Genomic DNA, 20932 nt, shown 5'->3' with positions numbered 1-20932 from the left:
ACACAATAGTTGTAATCCTATGTCAATAAAAGGATTAGAAGAAAATTAACTTTAGAATGTCATCTTACAGCTGGGTGTGGTGGCTCATGCCTGTAATCCTCACACTCTGGGAGGCTGAGGCGGGTGGATTGCTTGAGTTCAGGAGTTTGAGACCAGCCTGAGCAAGAGGGAGAACCCATCTGTACTTAAAATAGAAAAAGCTAGCTGGGTGTCATGGCAGGTGCCTGTAGTCCCAGCTATTTGGGAAGCTGAGGCCAGAGGATTTCTTGAGCCCAAGAGTTTGAGGTTGCTGTGAGCTATGATGATGCCGTGGCACTCCACCCCAGGGTGACAGAGTAAGAATCTATCTAAAAAAGAAAAGAGAGAGAGAGAAAAAATAAAAAAAGAATGTTATTTTAAAATGTTTAAAAGGTAGATGAGGGGACCAGTTTACAGAATTTAGGCAAATAGATTCTCATTTCTGAATTACCTCTATTTGCTAGAGCAGGAGACTTGTTTAGATATTTCAGAAAAAGACACGTATTGATCCAAGGTATAGGCTCCAGAAGAGGGAATGCTAAGTAAATGGAAAAAAACAAAACAAAACAACTTTTGAAACTTAAATAACTTTCTCAAAAAACCAGGCCTTATGTCAGAATTAATTCAGGCTTGGAATTCAGGTGACCTCAGTTTAGAGTAAACCTTATTTATTTCAGAAAAATTAGAGAATCTTAGGACTAGTGGGAAAGTTAAAAAAACAAACCTTTTTAAAGTTTTTTTTTGGCTGGGGCTGGGTTTGAACCCACCACCTCTGGTATGTGGGGCTGGCGCTCTACTCTTTTGAGCCACAGGCGTCGCCCTAAAAAAACAAAATTTATCCAAATACTCAAGTGATAAGTATATATGGTCAATATGTGTATCTAATGATAGTCATATTTTTGACTACTATAAGATAAACTTATGTTTTGAATCTCATGAACTTCATTATCTATTATTATTATTTTTTTTTTGAGACAGAGTCTCAAGCTGTCGCCCTGGGTATTGCGCCATAGCGTTACAGCTCACAGCAACCTCCAACTCTTGGGCTTAATTGATTCTCTTGCCTCAGCCTCCCAAGTAGCTAGGACTACATAACACCCAGCTATTTTGTTGTTGCAGTTGTCATTGTTTTAGCTGGCCTGTGCCGGGTTTGAACACGCCACCCTCGTGTATGTGGCCAGCGACCTGCCGACTGAGCTACAGTGCCGCCTTCATTATTAAATAGAAGAAAAGTCCAAAGGCAAATTATTAATGTAACTATCAAGAAATTGGTAGAAGAGAAGTATCTAACTGTTCATTCCATAGATCAACTGTGCTTCCCTGTAAAACTATAAACTCTTATTCAGAGAAGAGCAATCTTTTTTTTTTTTTTTTTGAGACAGAGTCTCAAGCTGTCACCCTGGGTGGAGTGCCGTGGCATCACAGCTCACAACAACCTCAAACTCTTGTGCTTAAGAGATTCTCTTGCCTCAGCCTCCCAAGTAGCTGGGACTACAGGCGCCCACCACAATGCCAAGCTATTTTTTGGTTATAGTTGTCATTGTTGTTTGGCGGGCCCGGGCTGGATTTGAACCCACCAGGTCTGGTGTATGTGGCTGGTGCCCTACCCTCTTGAGCTGCAGGCGCTGAGCCAAGAATAGCAAATCTTAAGCTGTCAAGAATGTACTTCAACTTCAGCTCTGAGAGTTGTTAGTAACTCCTACTGACTAATTTTTGGCTGGTCTGGGTTAATTTCTATTTCACTGTGTTCCAGAGCTTTATTTCCAAATAGATCCCTGGGGATGAAACTGAATATAAAAATCAACCAATAAAATCCCTAACTGGCCTCTAAAAATTAAATTAAATTTTTCTGAATCAGGTTTAATCTCATTTTATTCCAGAATCTTTTTGTCCCCAGTGTGATTCTCCTGTCGTCTTCAAAGGTCACATCAGGTTTTCTCCGTCATCAAATCTTGGCTGTTTCAGGAACTATGTGCTTAATATTCCATTCTGAGGCTCATGAATTCATTTGTTATTTTGCTGGTAACTCTTCAGATTTAACAGTGTTTTTAACAGTGAACAATGTGGAAATTTGCGTAGAGAACCAGTATCTGTAAGTCTTCCCCTCTGACCCAAACTATTGGTAATACAATCCAGAGTTATTTCCTAAATCCCTAGTTTTGGCAACACTTTGAGCTTCCCATTCTTTTGATTTCCTGTACATATTAATACAGATTTTAACAACTTGGACCGAAACTCTCTCCTGCCCTCATTGGTGCTCATGGAGAGAAAGAATTAACCTTCCTGGTACTTGCTCTGCTTCTTTTCAATACATATCTTATATATGTGATATATGAAATATAATAACACATTATATATGAGGTATGACAATTAAGTTTGTGAACTCATCCTAGAAAAAGTACTACATACCTCATTGCTGAGTATTATTATGGTCACCTTTGAAATAATCGCCTGGGGAAGCTATGCACCAACATGAGTGTCTAGTTCACCCTTCAAAGCAGTTTTGGAACTCTTTTCGGAATGACCATTAGAATTGTTGGGCAAAGTTCTGACAATTAAGTTCTTGAACTTGCCACTGTGACCTTACATTGGCATTAGTATGTAAGTACTAATACAATGTACTATATACATTGGCATATAGTACACTATACAAACAACTCACTTTGGTTTCAGAACCTTGGTATATCAGTGTGTTCATGTTGACATGTGGTAGTATCATGCTGAGTGGCATTCATTATTGTTGTTGTATGTTTTTGTGAGCTATATGATGATAGCACTGATGACCATTTCAGAAAAAGAGTTTCAAAATTGCTTTGCAGGGTAGACTAGGTGTTGGTGTCACTGCCTGGCTTCCCAAGGGGAGTACTTTGAAGGTAACTGTGGTGATAGTCAGCAATGAGGTATGTAGCACACTTTACCTAGGATGAGTTTGTGAAGTTAATTGTCAGACTGTGTGCACGCACGCACACTCTGTGTGTGTATGTGTGTGAGAGAATAAATATCCTCTGATATTTTTTCCTTTTTTTTTTTTTGCTTCATACCAAATTCTGACCATGAATTCTAACTTAACCCTTTGTTTTATGCTCCTTGACATATTAGCTTAGCAGGGAGGGCTTCCCAGTGTGAGCCCTGCTTTAAAAATAAAAAGAACAAACCCACAATGCTATTTTTACACTCACCAGTGTTTATATCTCTTTAGAGCTCATGATTCACACCATCTACAACTGTTTCTCAGAGTGCTTCCAGTATAATTCTTGTACTTTCTATTGCTTGTGATAATTCTCCTTCAGGTGTAGCTTGACAGTTTTTTTGCAAAGATCAATGAAGAATGGTTGAGAATTTAGATTTACTAGTATTCTTATTTTGGAATTTACAGGAATCAGAAATTTATTTCATGTAGAAGCTGAGGGGGGCTGTTGAGGGGAAGGAATGACATTTTGTTATGGCTAAACATTTTAATTTTCTTTAGGTATGTACAAACAGCTCCTGAAAGACATGTACAAGTGAATCAAGTTTTTTTTTAATTGTCAAAAATCAGTAAAAACATTTATACAGGACATCATGAAATTCTAATGCCATTGTTAGGCCCCAGCTCATGCAGGTTACCAGTGTGGAATTGTTATTAGAGGAGACTGCTTCATGAACACGCAAGCAGGAGGAGAGTACTCTGGATTATGTAATTGTCACAATAAGAATTTTACTAATAATTAAAGAAAGCTTCCCATAGCTGGATACCCTGCATAAATAGGCAACACAGTTAATCAAAATGTAAACGTATGGTTTTCTGATGACAGTATAGCAAATATTAGACTAGTTACAACCAGGACAAGTTCTACATTATCCCACTATAGTAATTCTTACACTTTGCTTCTTTGGTATGTGATCCCTGTGTATTTTTTCCCATTCATCGTCTTCTGTATCCTGGTCGAATGTCTCAGGGTACGCTGGTAACTTGTCTTTGGGACATTCTTCATAGTAACTTCGAATGTATTTGCCCACAAACCACCCTTTGTATTCTTCAGGCGTTTTGCATTCCAGGCCATTATAATGGACGTTGTAGTGGTGCTTTAACCAGTAGTAGAGGTAGTGGATGTTGTAGTCACATCTCCAAGGATTATCTCTCAGCCACAAGAGTTTCAAAAAATACAAGTCTTCTAATACTCCATAGTCAAAATTTTGCAGACTGTTGTTTGATAAATCTAACTCTTCTAAGTGTGTGAGCCCTGAAAAAGCAGCTGGAAACAGAGAGTGTTTATTAAACCAGTGAACAGTTGAGTCAATCCAACTGTATGGTATATCTTCAGGATAAACACAAATTAAAAATAAGAGGCTTGAGGCAGAGCGGCTCTGCGATCTCCTCTCCGCTTTCCCACAGAGAAACCCTGACTGGCCGCAGAGGGCGAGCCACACACACGCCCTCACGCCTGCGAGGTCACTATCATATGACAAAGGCTTTGCCACAGTTCATTGTCCTCCCTGTGTACTTTCCATTTGCCTTCCTGGGATAACACAGATTTTATTTAGGAAGTGAAAGTTTAGAGCTCTTCCAAGAGAATTGAAAGTGGGTCCCTCTCATGAAGGAGAAAAGAAACCAGTATAGGAGGCGGAGCAAGATGGCAGCCGAGTAACAGCTTCCTTGCATCTGGGCACCGTGAGTCTGGGGAGATAGGACTCCAGGCATCTCTGGCTGGTGGGATCTGCCTATCATCACCCCTGAGAGGATACAGGGAGTCAGCGAGAGACTTCTGGACCCCAAGAGGAGGACTAAAACAGTGGAAAACCGGCAAGTGGTCACGTGTGTTCAATCGGTCTAAACCCGCCCACAACTATAAGTTCAGTAGCAGCGAGACTGCAAACCAGAAAGGCCTTACCTGTGAACTGTTTTGGTGTCTTTGGACTTGGCACTCAGCTGAACTGTCTTGGGGAGAGCCTGAGCGGGAGTGTGGAGAACTTTGGCCTTTGTCTAGGGCCCCAGTCTGAGCCGCTGAGCCAGACGGAGCTAATAGTGTTTGGCTCTGGGTCACAGGCAGACATTGTGAGCGATCTGCCCCGGCAAGCTCCGCCATCAGGGTTGCAGAGCTGGAATTGGGTGGGAGCTGGTAACCCAGCGACCAAGTAGCCTAAGGGCGGGGTCTGAGCCGCCTTGCAGCCCTAACCCTCGGGGGCAGAGGGAGACCAGTTTTGACACACAGGGTAAGTGGATAGCCACCTCAGCAGTGATTCCAGCGACAAGCACTTCCCAGAGAAAGCTTCTGCTCAGTAAGTGAACAAGTTCAAAGTGCCTTTTAAGTGGGCTGAAGAGAGATTTAGGGTGTCTACCTGCTGGGGTTTGAGAAACTAGCAGCCTCCAGTCGTATCAGAACTGTGATTAACATCTCATACCCCAGAAGACCACGTGTTGCCCAGACAATATTCAATAACATATACATACTGCTTTGTTTTTGGTTGGGTTTTTTTTTTTTTTTGGTTTGGTTATTTTTTTTTGTTTATTTTGATGTTGTGGATTGTTGTTTTGTTTTTTAAGTTCAACCTTTTCCATACAGATCTTTTTTCTTTCTCAATTTTTCTAATTTAATTATAATTTTCCATTGCTGCCTATTTCAATAATTAGAACTTCATTTTTGTTAGTGTTTCTACCGCTATTATTTGGTTTTTCCAGCCAATTTTATCCCGTAAAGTTTTCTGTTTGCTTGTTTTGGTTTGATTTATAGCATTTTTGTCTTTCCTCTCTACTTGGTGAAGGTGGGGTACTGTGTCTGATCAGGTTAGCAAAGAGCTGCTGACCTCAAGGGAACCACCCAACTGGGCACCCCCAAAAGGTGTTTTTTTTTTTTTTAAGGTTGTATCAAAGTACCCTACTGTACACCTATATTGCTCTGTCTCCCGCTTTCTGTGCCTCTCTTCTTTTTGTCAATATTCTTTTTACCCACCCTCTCTCCTTTCTCGATTTTTCTTTTTTTTCCTTATCACTCGGTCCTCCTTTCTTTCATCCCTTTTTTGCTCTTCAACCTTCTCACCCTTCTGGTCCTGTAACACTTAGTCCACAGGCACGAGAACTTAAAGAGCAAGAGGAAGTGAAAGGAAAATTAGGGCAAGGAAACAGATAAAAGAAATCACCCATGAGGAAGAATCAGCAGAAAACTCCATGCAACATGAAGAACCAGTCCAGAACAACCCCGCCAAGGGACCATGAGGTAGCTACTGCAGAGGATTCCACCTATACAGAAATGTTAGGAATGACAGAAAGGGAATTTAGAATACACATGTTGAAAACAATGAAAGAAATGATGGAAACAATGAAGGAAACTGCTAATAAAGTGGAAAATAACCAAAAGGAAATCCAAAAACAGAATCAAATCAGAGATGAACGATATGAAGAATATAAAAAGGATATAGCAGAGCTGAAGGAAATGAAACGGTCAATCAGGGAACTTAAAGATGCAATGGAAAGTATCAGCAACAGGTTAGACCATGCAGAAGAAAGAATTTCAGAGGTAGAAGACAAAGTTTTTGAGATAACTCAGATAGTAAAAGAGGCAGAAAAGAAGAGAGAGAAAGCAGAACGTTCACTGTCAGAATTATGGGACTTTATGAAGCGTTCCAACATACGAGTTATAGGAATTCCAGAAGTGGAAGAAGAATGCCCCAGAGGAATGGAAGCCATACTAGAGAATATTATAAAAGAAAATTTCCCAAATATCACCAAAGATTCTGACACACTGCTTTCAGAGGGCTATCGGACCCCAGGTCGCCCTAACTCTAACTGAGCTTCTCCAAGACACATTGTGATGAACCTGTCCAAAGTCAAGACAAAAGAAAAGATTCTGCAAGCTGCCAGGAGTAAGTGCCAGTTGACCTACAGTGGCAAATCCATCAGATTGACTGCACACTTCTCTAATGAAACTTTCCAAGCAAGAAGACAATGGTCATCTACCTTTAATCTACTTAAACAGAACAATTTTCAGCCCAGAATTCTGTACCCTGCTAAGCTAAGCTTCAAAATTGACGGAGAAATCAAATCATTTACGGATATACAAACATTGAGGAAATTTGCCACAACAAGACCAGCTCTACAGGAAATACTTCAACCTGTTCTGCACACTGACCACCACAATGGATCAGCAGCAAAGTAAGAACTCAGAAATTAAAGGACAGAACCAAACCTCCACACTGATGCAAAAGATAAAACTAAGCAATGGACTCTCACCAAATAAGACGAATAGAATACTACCACACTTATCAATTATCTCAATAAATGTTAATGGCTTGAATTCCCCACTGAAGAGACATAGATTGGTTGACTGGATTAAAAAACACAAGCCATCCATTTGCTGTCTGCAAGAAACACACCTGGCTTCAAAAGACAAATTAAAGCTCCGAGTCAAGGGTTGGAAGACAATTTTTCAGGCAAATGGAATTCAGAAAAAAAGAGGAGTTGCAATCTTATTTTCAGATACATGTGGATTTAAAGCAACTAAAGTCAAAAAAGACAAAGATGGTCACTTTATATTGGTCAAGGGAAAAATACAACAAGAAGACATTTCAATTCTAAATATCTATGCACCCAATTTAAATGCTCCCAGATTCTTGAAACACAACTTATTCAGTCTGAGCAATATGATATCTGATAATACCATAATAACAGGGGACCTTAACACTCCTCTTACAGAGCTGGACAGATCCTCTAAACAGAAATTAAACAAGGATATAAGAGACTTAAATGAGACCCTAGAACAACTGTGCTTGATAGACGCATATAGAACACTCCATCCCAAAGATAAAGAATATACATTCTTCTCATCACCCCATGGAACATTCTCCAAAATTGATCATATCCTGGGACACAAAACAAATATCAACAGAATCAAAAGAATTGAAATTTTACCTTGTATCTTCTCAGACCACAAGGCACTAAAGGTGGAACTCAACTCTAACAAAAATGCTCGACCCCACCCAAAGGCATGGAAATTAATCTTCTGTTGAATAACGGATGGGTGCAGGAAGAAATAAAACAGGAAATCATTAACTTCCTTGAGCATAACAACAATGAAGACACAAGCTACCAAAACCTGTGGGATACTGCAAAAGCAGTTTTGAGAGGAAAATTCATCGCTTTAGATGCCTACATTCGAAAAACAGAAAGAGAGCACATCAACAATCTCACAAGAGATCTTATGGAATTGGAAAAAGAAGAACGATCTAAGCCTAAACTCAGTAGAAGAAAAGAAATACCCAAAATCAAATCAGAGATCAATGAAATTGAAAACAAAAGAATCATTCAGAAAATTAATGAAACAAGGAGTTGGTTTTTTGAAAAAATAAATAAAATAGATAAACCATTGGCCAGACTAACGAGGAATAGAAAAGTAAAATCTCTAGTAACCTCAATCAGAAATGATAAAGAGGAAATAACAACTGATCCCACAGAGATTCAAGAGATCATCTCTGAATACTACCAGAAAGTCTATGCCCAGAAATTTGACAATGTGAAAGAAATGGATCAATATTTGGAATCACACCCTCTCCCTAGACTCAGCCAGGAAGAAATAGAGCTCCTGAACAGACCAATTTCAAGCACTGAGATCAAAGAAACAATAAAAAAATCTTCCAACCAAAAAATGCCCTGGTCCAGATGGCTTCACTCCAGAATTCTATCAAACCTTCAAGGAAGAGCTTATTCCTGTACTGCAGAAATTATTCCAAAAAATTGAGGAAGAAGGAATCTTCCCCAACACATTCTATGAACCAAACATCACCCTGATACCAAAACCAGGAAAAGACCCAAACAAAAAGGAGAATTTCAGACCAATCTCACTCATGAATATAGATGCAAAAATTCTCAACAAAATCCTAGCCAATAGATTACAGCTTATCATCAAAAAAGTCATTCATCATGATCAAGTAGGCTTCATCCCAGGGATGCAAGCCTGGTTTAACATACGCAAGTCTATAAACGTTATCCACCATATTAACAGAGGCAAAAATAAAGATCCCATGATCCTCTCAATAGATGCAGAAAAAGCATTTGATAAAATCCAGCATCCTTTTCTAATTAGAACACTGAAGAGTATAGGCATAGGTGGCACATTTCTAAAACTGATCGAAGCTATCTATGACAAACCCACAGCCAATATTTTACTGAATGGAGTAAAACTGAAAGCTTTTCCTCTTAGAACTGGAACCAGACAAGGTTGTCCTCTGTCACCTTTACTATTCAACGTAGTGCTGGAAGTTCTAGCCAATACAATTAGGCAAGACAAGGAAATAAAGGGAATCCAATGGGAGCAGAGGAGGTCAAACTCTCCCTCTTTGCTGACGACATGATCTTATACTTAGAGAACCCCAAAGACTCAACCACAAGACTCCTAGAAGTCATCAAAAAATACAGTAATGTTTCAGGATATAAAATCAATGTCCACAAGTCAGTAGCCTTTGTGTACACCAATAACAGTCAAGATGAGAAGCTAATTAAGGACACAACTCCCTTCACCATAGTCTCAAAGAAAATGAAATACCTAGGAATATACCTAACGAAGGAGGTGAAGGACCTCTATAAAGAAAACTATGAAATCCTCAGAAAGGAAATAGCAGAGGATATTAACAAATGGAAGAACATACCATGCTCATGGATGGGAAGAATCAACATTGTTAAAATGTCTATACTTCCCAAAGCAATCTACCTATTCAATGCCATTCCTATCAAAATACCAACATCATACTTTCAAGATTTGGAAAAAATGATTCTGCATTTTGTATGGAACCGGAAAAACCCCGTATAGCTAAGGCAGTTCTCTGTACCAAAAATAAAGCTGGGGGCATCAGCATACCAGATTTTAGTCTGTACTACAAAGCCATAGTGCTCAAGACAGCATGGTACTGGCACAAAAACAGAGACATAGACACTTGGAATCGAATTGAAAACCAAGAAATGAAACTAACATTTTACAACCAAAATGTTGATAAACCAAAATGTTGATAAACCTAATCTTTGATAAACCAAACAAGAACATACCTTGGGGGAAAGACTCCCTATTCAATAAATGGTGTTGGGAGAACTGGATGTCTACATGTAAAAGACTGAAACTGGATCCACACCTTTCCCCACTCACAAAAATTGATTCAAGATGGATAAAGGACTTAAACTTAAGGCATGAAACAATAAAAATCCTCCAAGAAAGCATAGGAACAACACTGGAAGATATTGGGCTGGTGACAGACTTCATGAAGAAGACTGCCATGGCAATTGCAACAACAACAAAAATAAACAAATGGGACTTCATTAAACTGAAAAGCTTCTGTACAGCTAAGGAGACAATAACCAAAGCAAAGAGACAACCTACACAATGGGAAAGGATATTTGCATATTTTCAATCAGACAAAAGCTTGATAACTAGGATCTATAGAGAACTCAAATTAATCCACATGAAAAAAGCCAACAATCCCTTATATCAATGGGCAAGAGACATGAATAAAACTTTCTCTAAAGACGACAGACGAATGGCTAACAAACACATGAAAAAATGTTCATCATCTCTATATATTAGAGAAATGCAAATCCAAACAACCCTGAGATATCATCTAACCCCAGTGAGAATGGCCCACATCACAAAATCTCAAAACTGCAGATGCTGGCATGGATGTGGAGAGAAGGGAACACTTTTACACTGCTGGTGGGACTGCAAACTAGTACAACCTTTCTGGAAGGAAGTATGGAGAAACCTCAAAGCACTCAAGCTAGACCTCCCATTTGATCCTGCAATCCCATTACTGGGCATCTACCCAGAAGGAAAAAAATCCTTTTATCATAAGGACACTTGTACTAGACTGTTTATTGCAGCTCAATTTACAATCGCCAAAATGTGGAAACAGCCTAAATGCCCACCAACCCAGGAATGGATTAACAAGCTGTGGTATATGTATACCATGGAATACTATTCAGCCATTAAAAAAAATGGAGACTTTACATCCTTCTTATTAACCTGGATGGAAGTGGAAGACATTATTCTTAGTAAAGCATCACAAGAATGGAGAAGCATGAATCCTATGTACTCAATTTTGATATGAGGATAATTAATGACAATTATGGTTATGGGGGGGAAACAAAGAGGGAAGGAGGGAGGTGGGTGGGGCCTTGGTGTGTGTCACACTTTATGGGGTCAAGACATGATTGCAAGAGGGACTTTACCTAACAATTGCAATCAGTGTAACCTGGCTCATAGTACCCTCAATGAATCCCCAACAATAAAAAAAAAAAAAATTAAAAAAAAAAAAAAGAAAATAAGAGGCTTAATTGTGCCTGTTCTTACTTTTTCTTAGAGCATTTACTTTAGAAAACTTGTAGCAGTAAGTACTTTCTCCTCTCTGAAATGCCTTTAAATTCTTTTGAGGACTAGATAGGCTTTTTGTCACTTTTTTTTTTTTTTATTAAATCATAACTGTATACATTGATATGATCATGGGGCATCATATACACCTTTTTAACCAGGAGTGTCTTTCTCAAGGATCTGGGACAAATAGCTGTTGAAAGACATTTAAAAATGAATCAAGTTTTATTTATTTGTTTATTTACTGTCAAGAAGCTTCTGTGGGAGGGTAGGAGCCACCTTCCATCACAATGGTACAAGTTTATATTTTTCTGGATAAAGCCAATAAGCAAACAACTGGTCACCCAAATTGCCAGGTGAAGTTAGCATGAACTATGTGTGACACAGCTGCTGTCAAGTCCTCTTACTTGAAGACTAGTCATTGTCCGTTCTGGGAACATGTATATGATGGGTAGTATTAGCTTGGCTACATAAAGAGAAGATTCCTTCTGTCTTTGCAATCTCTTAGTGAACTGATTGTGATATGCATCACATTCTGGTTTAAAGCTTACTCAATAATAAAAGTGTTCTTTTATTTTTTTATCTACTTTGTGGAGAGGATATCTGGGTTGAAAGAAGATTTTAGTTATATTTTCCCACTGTACATATGTCTAAATGTAAAATTCTGAAAAAATATTTTTAACTCAAAGATTTTTCCCTAATTAGATAAAGTAGAATTCAAGTAGTTTTAAGTTAACTTCTTAGAAATGTGTTTTGGGGGCGGCGCCTGTGGCTCAGCGGGTAGGGCGCTGGCCCCATATGCCGAGGGTGGCGGATTCAAACCCAGCCCCGGCCAAACTGCAACAAAAAAATAGCCGGGCGTTGTGGCGGTCGCCTGTAGTCCCAGCTACTCGGGAGGCTGAGGCAAGAGAATTGCCTAAGCCCAAGGATTTGGAGGTTGCTGTGAGCTGTGTGATGCCACGGCACTCTACCGAAGGCGATAAGGTGAGACTCTGTCTCTACAAAAAAAAAAAAAAAACAAAAAAGAAATGTGCTTTGGATGCATGTTTTTTTTTTTTTTTTTATACTTACCGGAAAAATGCCACAAAAAAGGCATGAATTAGGAAAATATTTAGAATGTAAGACATTAAGTGCAGGAAAACATGAAAAATGTGCCTAGTGGTGATTTGACAGCTCCCTAGAATATCAGTAAACTCTGAAAATGCCTAGAAAACAGCTTTTTTTCCAATTTGTGGGTTGGGGGAAGAGAGTCTATTACTGTAGAGTTTGAAAACAATTTTTTCTAGTGTTTTGAAAACATCTGGTTGTGTTTTGGCAAGCTATGGTAGCTATCAGCTTTGAATCCATAAGCATTTAATTTTGCTAGAGGGTGGATAATTAAAACCAATATCAAAAACATAACACAAAATAAAACAACAAAAAGCTTTTTTTCCTCCTCTCAAAGAAATCTATAGTTAGATTATCCCTATTTTCATAATATGGACTGACCAGATACCCTAGAAATATATGATTTCAAATACTTTGTTTCTGTTTCAAATATTATGTCATTACTGTTTTAAAATACCCCTTTTAGAGCATAGTGTTCTTATTTTGAATTTGGAAAATATGCTGTCATACCAATATCATTAACAATTTTCATATCATCTGTTCTCAAACAAAACCCATAATTCTACCGAAAAAGAATATTTTCTATTTTGGTGCAAAGCAATGGCTTGAGTGAGGGGGTGGGGAACAAAAGGTCAGCTCTTACAATAGTTTTGAAGACATTGGATTTTTTTTTTTTCTATTTGCTAGAATTTTGTGACTCATTGATCTCACAAATTTACCTTTCTTCGAACAAATCAGCCCTCAGATGGGAAGCATACGTAAACATTTGTAGGTTTTATTTTGCAAGTGCTATAGTTGTTACTTTAACCACATGTATTCAAGCACTCTGGCAAGCTAGTTTTCATCTGTTTCTTAAAGAAAGTAAAACCCTAGTAGGGTGTCTTCTTTCTCTTTTCCACAGTAATGTCTGGCATTTTATCAGACTGTTATTCATGCCTTTTAAAGTCTGGCAACTCTCACTGCATTTGTATATTTACCAGCAAAAATCATTAAAGTAAGTCTACTTTGGCAGTGTTTCATCTCAAAGACCCTGAAACATAGAAGGCCTTTCATTTTAAAACTTCTTTAGGTCATTTTTACTTATTTAAATGTTGAGATTTTTTTTGTTCCAGAAGCGCTAAGACATTAAGAAAAAGTGCTTGGCATTTAGTAGGTGCTTAATACATGCTAATGTAGAAAATACTTCCTTGGGACTGATTTGAACAGGGAAAAAACAAGAGTACCACACTGACAGTACAAATCATGTTGTGTGTCAGCTAAGAAAACACAGTGGGTGAAAAGATTGAAAGTTCTTCACGGAATCCTAAGGATGGAAAAGGAATTCTGCAATTGTGGGAATCCCATAACTGATGAAAATATTATTTGTGAGAAATATGTGAAAAATATCACAAGACAGATCCATTTTGCACTATTATCTCTCATCCATTTGCACTGTCGTCTTATTTTTCTCTAGTTTTCTTTACCTTTGATAGTTCTACTATAATTCTTTAGTATTAAGGTTTAGTATGAAGTATCTCTGGGTTCTTTGCCCTGTGGCCTGGTTTTGTGGAGACTGGCTACCAGTTATTAACCTGTATACTAATATAATGATCACTTCTGTGAAATAAAAATTGCTTTTGACCTTATAATTCAAGGGTACTCCAGAGCTTGTACTGTTACAAAGTAATAGGCTAAGGTGAAAGTACAGCATACTGTTGTCCCCTTGGGAAATTATAAAAATTACAATTTGTAATATTTTTAAAAGATGTTAATACTAAAATATGCCTTTGTTGCTCCAAAACAGTTATTCTCAATTCTTACTTTATCATGTTAAAAGTCTAATGTTTGTAACATTTTATTGCATTATTACTGTTAATTATTTTTATAATTTGGGCTTTTGAAATGGAAGAAGTATCATTGTGAGGGCATGTAAAGAGTGTGCAAAAAAAGTATACGCATTTTAAGAAAAAAAACTGTGTGTTAAAATTGTAATAACATGTCAGTAACAAAAGATGAAATAAGTCATTGTCAGTATACTTTTCTCTGCATTTGGAAGGTTCTCATTTATTTCTTTTAATAAAATTTCTACCCTCCTCTTTGCCTCTTCTTTAAGGCAAATAACTGTTAGATTAGTCCTTTGAGTCCTTTTTTTTTTAGATTTTGTAGGTATGCTTTATTCTTTCCCTTTTTTCTCTTCTGTATATTTTCATAAAGCCCATTTTTAAACTCACAGATCCTTCTGTTTGATTATTTCTGCTATTGAGAGATTATGATGCATTTTTTAGTTTGTCAATTGAATTCTTCAGCTCCAGAATTTCTACTTGATATGTAAAAATGATTTCAATCTCTTTGTTAAATTTCTCTGATAAACTTCTAAATTCACTCTGTGTTGTCTTGAAGTTCAATGAGCTTTTAACAAAACAGCTATTTTGAATTCTCTATCTGAAAGGTCACCTATCTACATCACTCTGGGTTTGGTCATTGGTGCCTTATTAGTTTGTTTTGTGAGGTCATGTTTTCCTGGATGTTCTTAATGCTTGTGAATGTATGTGTATTAGTGTCTAGGCCAGCAGTTCTCAATGTTGCGAACCATAGTAACTGTATTAAAGGGCCAGGCATTAGGAAGGTTGAGAACCACTGGTCTAAGCATTGATGAGTTAGGTATTTATTCTAATGTTTGCAGTCTGGGCTTGTTTGAACCCAGCTTTCTTGAGAAGACATTCCAGATATTCAAAGGGAGTTGAGTGCAGTTATCTAAGTCTTTGGTCACTGCAGTGGTATCAGTACTAGGGGTAGGGGGTCTCCCCAAACTCCACTAATGCTGTGATTCTTGCAGACTCCTAGGGATATTGCCTTGGTGGACTTGGGTAAGATACAAGAGAATTCTCTGCATTACCAGGCAAAGTCTCTCACTCTCTTCCCTATTTGTGTAGGGCTGCTGGAGTTGGGGCAGGAGTGACATGGGCATTCCCTTGTGGCTACCCAGTCTCAGCCAAAGCCCATGGTGACTGCTGCCTCACTATCCCTGATGTTTATGCAAAACCCAAGGCATGTTAGTCATTGGGTGGTGAATCTGCCAGGTCTGGGTCCTTCCCTTTAGGATAACACGTTTCCTTCTGACCCAGAATAAGTCTAGAAGGGCTATCCAGGAAGTAAGACCTGGATTTAGGGCTTCAATAATCTGCTTAGTACTTTATTTTAGTGTGGCTGAGCTTGTTCCAAGTTATAAGTTCTCTGAACTCTCTCCTCTCCTTTCCCCAGATGGAAGATGACTATCCTTGAGCTATACTATCTGGAGTTGGGGGAGGGGTGACAGAGGCATTGGCTTGGCAGCCACTCCTGGTGTCTCTCTGGGTCTTGTGTACCCCAAGTCCACTGGCTCCACACCAGCACAGCTGCAGGAATTGCCCAAGGACTGCAGGCCTTCTGGCCTGACTGCATTAGGAATTTATTGTAGGCCCCAGGCTGTTTTTTGGATTTCTTTCTAGTTGGGCTGGTCTAAATGCTCTCTCCATGGGAGCCAGCAGAATTCTGCCCCGTGCTGTGTTCCTCTCCAACAGGGTGGCCCTGAGTTCCAGCACATACCCCAAATCACTTCACTGTCCTTCCCCTGTGAGACAGATTCTCTCTCTACTTGCTCATTGGCATGGCACTGCCGGGGCATGAGGAGGGGTGGAGTAGGCAGTGCAAGATTTGTCTTTTGTGCCCTCTTCAGTGTTTCTTTTCTTGATATGATGTTTAAAACCAGGTAGTATGATCACTCACCTGACTTCTGGTTCTTCTGAAGGTGCTTACTTGTGTGGATAGTTGTTGAATTTGGTGTTTGTGCAGAGGGATGATTGCTGGAAATTTCCATTTAGCCTTCTTGCTCCCACATTTTATCTTAATTTTGAGCTTGGTGCTTAGCAGTTTGTTTCAAATTTATTCTAAACAAGCCTGGGCTTAATGAATACCAAAGAAGTCCAAATCTGAATTTCCCTTTTAAAAAATCACTACATGTTTAGTGTATTATTGACAAATTGCCATGTATTCTTATTTTTTTAATCTGCTCCACAGAACACTAACTCTTTGGGCTAGCTGAATAAATGTTGCTTAGTAATTTTTAGTAATATGCTTCACACAGCAACATTTTTGCAAATATTTCTCTGACTGCCAACCAAATTCTAATTTAAATTTAGTTGTCATGTTTAATTAAAATTTGTACTTTTTAAATATTTAGTTTTTTAACAAAATTATATGTACTATACATGTTGCCATAGGAAAATATCATAGAATACCTGTCACCCATTTAAGGGGCTTTTCAGTGGGACTTACCAGGATCTATAAATTCAATGCCATTGCTGCTGAGGTTTAATTTCTTTAACTCATGAACATCTTCAAATTCCTTGGGTCGAAGTTGGTTGATTTTATTGTATGACAAGTCTAGCTTAACAATATCTGGAGGGATGTTGTTTGGAACTTTTTTCAGCTCTGGAAAAATTAATAATAAGTAGGTTATTATGCCCCTCATTTTCTTCTTTTCCCCATTTTCTCTGTGCACCTGTGAACTTGAATAATCAGCTTTTAAAGACTTAGGAGAAAGGATAGCTAAAGCCAGAGAAAATTGGCATGAATAAGCCTGAGTGCAAGCTAAATCCCATCACAGCCCAGTGCAATGGCTTCCCACCTCACTATGAATAAGAGCCAGAGTCCTTAGTAAGACCCTCTGAAGCCACTAAGGGCTGTAGGTCATTCTTGCCACCTGAGTCAACACCTCCTAGCTTTAGAAAGAAGCCTGTTTATCAGGATGTGCTTATTAAACCCACATCTGCTGTGCTGGACATAAGGGTGGATGACAGAACAACCGCTGTAGGACAAACTAAAGTGGTTTTAACCACAAATAAGTGGGTAAAAAAATGCTTATGAGAACACTCTGAAACCTGGCTTAAGCAATGTGGCAGACCTGCAGATGCTGGAAAAAGGATATGAATTGCAGAAAGCACTTTGGGGTTGTCAGTAGCAGCCCTGGGTAAAAATAGCATCCACAAGTAATACCAGGAAATGCAAATCAAACCCTTTACTAGTGTGGCTTAGAAAAGCCACATTAGTAAAAATAGTTCTTTTACCGAATTTGCACAAGAATTACTAAGATTGATGTAAAATATGTTTGCTTTTGATAAAGAATATATGAATTTCCCCATATCAGAAGTCAAAATTGATGAGTAGACCAGGTTCTACTTTATGTATGTATTTCATATTTACTGCTGCCTGACATTCTTGGTAAATGCCTCAACAAATACTATATTTACTTGATTGTCCCTTTCTTAACCAAAGCTTGCTGATTTTGAGGAGGAAATTAGGAAATTTTCTCCAGTAATTTTCCCATTTACTAGGCTATCTTGATTGTCAGCAACCTGAGAACCACTCTGAAGGTTTGGTAGTGTAAAAAAAAGACATAAAGGATCCTGTCTATTGTTAAGTTTTAAAATCCTTAACTATTGTTCAAGCCAGAGGCAAAATTGTGCCCTTAACTTCAAAGGCAGCTGAGAGCAACTTACCTGCATAATTCTCCCTGATGCTAGAAGTAAAATGACTCTTTTAAAATGGCAAATTATTCTGATAAATGTGAAGCTAAAAGCAAATTTAAAAACTCTTACTCTCATGTATTCTTGGCAAATCCATTTACCTCAATATGGCATAAACATGCCTTTCAGCTAGTCCCACACTTATTCCCTGTGAAAGACTAAGTTTTGTTGGCAAAAAGCCTGTCTCTCAGTGAATAAAGCAATTATTTCTTTTTCTTGCTGTCAGATGTTTAAAGCAGAAATACATAGTGGTCTTTGACATCTGTGTGGTCAAACCCGCACACATTAGGTAGCCTCAGTGTACTGTCTGACTCATTCCAAGTCAGCTGGGAAAGGCTCAATTCTCAATTTATGGGAATCCACATGCAGGTTCTGTATATGTGATCATGGATATGGTGTACTTGTACAGAGCCTAATAGGAGAATTCAGTACAGGAGGAAGCCTACAGAGGCATTTATAAATTCTTTGTTAATAGATGTGCCCAGAATCTTGAAGGAGGAGATGGTATTGCATAGTGGTCCATGGTTTAGAAGCTGACTTACTACCTGTGTGACCTGTGAAGGGCAACTTAACTTGCCAATATCTCAAATTCATCATTTATAAAATGAGGATAATTACAGCACCTTTTATATGAGGGTTATGAGGAGCAAATGACATAATGTATGTAAACTATTACGTCTCAGAGCCACAGAGCATTTACATGTTAGCTCTTACTCATTAATATCATTGCTAGTTCCACTCTTGATGACATGTTTTAAAGCAGCAGTTCTCAACCTGTGGGTTGTGACCCCTTTGTAAGGATGAAAATACATCCTGCATATCAGATATTTACGTTACGATTCATAACAGTAACAAAATTACAGTTATGAAGTAGCAATGAAAATAACTTTATGGTTCGGGGTCACCACAATATGAGGAACTATATTAAAGGGTCACGGCATTAGGAGGCATTAGGAAGGTTGAGAACCACTGTTTTAAAGCCTTCTTTAAATTCTACGTGGAGCACTATAATCAAAAGTGCTGTGTTAACTATATTCTGACAGGGAGCTAGAGATGAACATTGTTGAAACTTCATTTTTAGTATTTGATATTTGTTACCATTTATAGACTGGAATAAGGAAAATTAGGGTGTATTAAATTCAGGTTGTCATACCTGAATTCTAGCTATGATTTCTAATTCTTTGTATTTTTATTTTTAAAGGTTGCTCAGATTACTGCTTTGAAAAAACAAAGGCAGCTCAATTCTCATCATCAGTGTAAAGTACACAGCTCTGTGCCAAGCAGTACTAAAAGGAGACAAGACCTTTGCTTTTAAACTTATGCTTTTAAACAATATAAAAAAAGGAAAAATAGGCTCGGCGCTCGTAGCTCAAGTGGCTAAGGTGCCAGCCACATACACTTGATTCGAATCCAGCCCAGGCCCACCAAACAACAATGACGGCTGCAACCAAAAAATAGCCAGGTGCCTGTAGTCCCAGCTACTTGGGAGGCTGAGGCAGGAGAATCGCTTGAGCCCAGGAATTGGAGGTTGCTGTGAGCTGTGAAGCCACGGCACTCTACCCAGGGTGACAGCTTGGGGCTCTGTCTCAAAAAAAAGGAATAATAAATGATCAAATTAATCAAGAGATTTATATAAACCATAATGAAAGGCATTTATATTGATGATATTAAAAGACAAAGCTGACCTTACAAAATTTAAAGTATAGGTTCTGAATTACATTAATTCTTGGTGCAACTTAAATTGTCCTTTAATGTATGACCTAGTATTGTATAAACTGTATGTATCATGAAATTGTTTATATTGTGTTCCAGTAAATAATGTATTTTTAAAGCAGGTGGTATGAATTTATGGGGCATTTCTGAAATGTTGTATTTAGAAAGCAGTAAGTTGAAGAGATAAAACAATGAAAACTTATTTAATGTATTTTTATAAGCTGATGTTTGCCAAGAGAAAAAGAAAAATATTATGGAAAATAAAGGGGAAAAGACAAAAGCAGAAATAGGACCATTGAAGGAGGAATTACCCAAGAGTATAAAGACAGTAGAAAGAAAGATCTTTCCAAACATACTTTCTTAGATTACAGTGTAGTCTCACTGGAGAAGTTTTAAATCTTGTGTAGATGGTATTTTTTCTCAGATAATTAATGAACTTAATCCGACCTTTCTCTTTGACACCTGATACATTAAGTACAAATTAGCTTGAGGGTAGATCCTCAGCATTCTAACCTACATTTAGAAGAGGAACTTTGCTCTAGTTTTAAGAAATGTACAATTCCAGTTTTTTGGGGGGGTTTTTTTGCAGTTTTTGGTGGGGGCTGGGTTTGAACCCTCCACTTCCGGTATATGGGGCCGGCGCCCTACTCCTTTGAGTCACAGGCACAGCCCTACAATTCCAGTTTTTAATCTAGCATCACAAAAGAAATTTTAGTGAAACATAGTCTTAAACATGAAGCACTAAGTATTCACATAACAGTATCAGGGAAATTCCCTCTAGTCTGGCTACAGAGAAACTACATTTACTGACTGTTCTGGAATTCTCTAATTCTCTAGCATTGTTGAAGCAGTCTTGTTTGGACATGATCAGATTAGTTCTGGATGACAGCAGGATGAAGTAGAAAGCTGTTAGGCTCTGGCTCAGGTAAAATGAGGTTCAAATCTTATCTTTGCTGCTTACCTGTGAGATCTTAGCCAAGTGAATGAACCTCCCTCAGCTTTTTGTTCTTTTTTTGAACCTCTCTCAGCTTGATCTGGAAATGGGGATATTACTGCCATCCTGGAAGTCATGAATGGACAGCATGTGTGTGGGGACCTGGAGGTTCTCAGTTAATGAGCACTTCTTCTCAAATTCAGAAGTGCCTAGAATGGTGTGCCCCAGATTATGATGCTGAATGTATTGTATCTGCTTCACTATGGCTTTGAATCAAAAAACAGTTCACAGGG

The 20932-nt window shown here is 38.3% G+C and overlaps 2 protein-coding genes across 3 annotated transcripts in view; one reads left to right on the top strand and one right to left on the bottom strand.

Annotated features, from left to right (window-relative positions):
* The window catches only part of FBXL13 (F-box and leucine rich repeat protein 13), a 266364-nt gene that overhangs the window by 104791 nt on the left and 140641 nt on the right, over positions 1-20932 (top strand). The window lies entirely within an intron of this gene.
* Positions 3523-20932, bottom strand: part of LRRC17 (leucine rich repeat containing 17) — a 42076-nt gene continuing 24666 nt past the window's right edge. For both annotated transcript variants that reach the window (XM_053608548.1, XM_053608549.1), the window contains exons 3-4: positions 16743-16898; positions 3523-4253 (exon numbers count right to left, since the gene is read on the bottom strand). In XM_053608548.1, the coding sequence (XP_053464523.1) occupies positions 3856-4253; positions 16743-16898 (554 nt within the window). In that variant the 3' untranslated portion in view covers positions 3523-3855. The remainder of the gene's footprint in view (positions 4254-16742; positions 16899-20932) is intronic.

Source organism: Nycticebus coucang, chromosome 11, assembly GCF_027406575.1.
Source record: "Nycticebus coucang isolate mNycCou1 chromosome 11, mNycCou1.pri, whole genome shotgun sequence".
NCBI classification, from domain to species: domain Eukaryota; kingdom Metazoa; phylum Chordata; class Mammalia; order Primates; family Lorisidae; genus Nycticebus; species Nycticebus coucang.
This window is presented reverse-complemented; position numbering and strand designations above follow the sequence as displayed.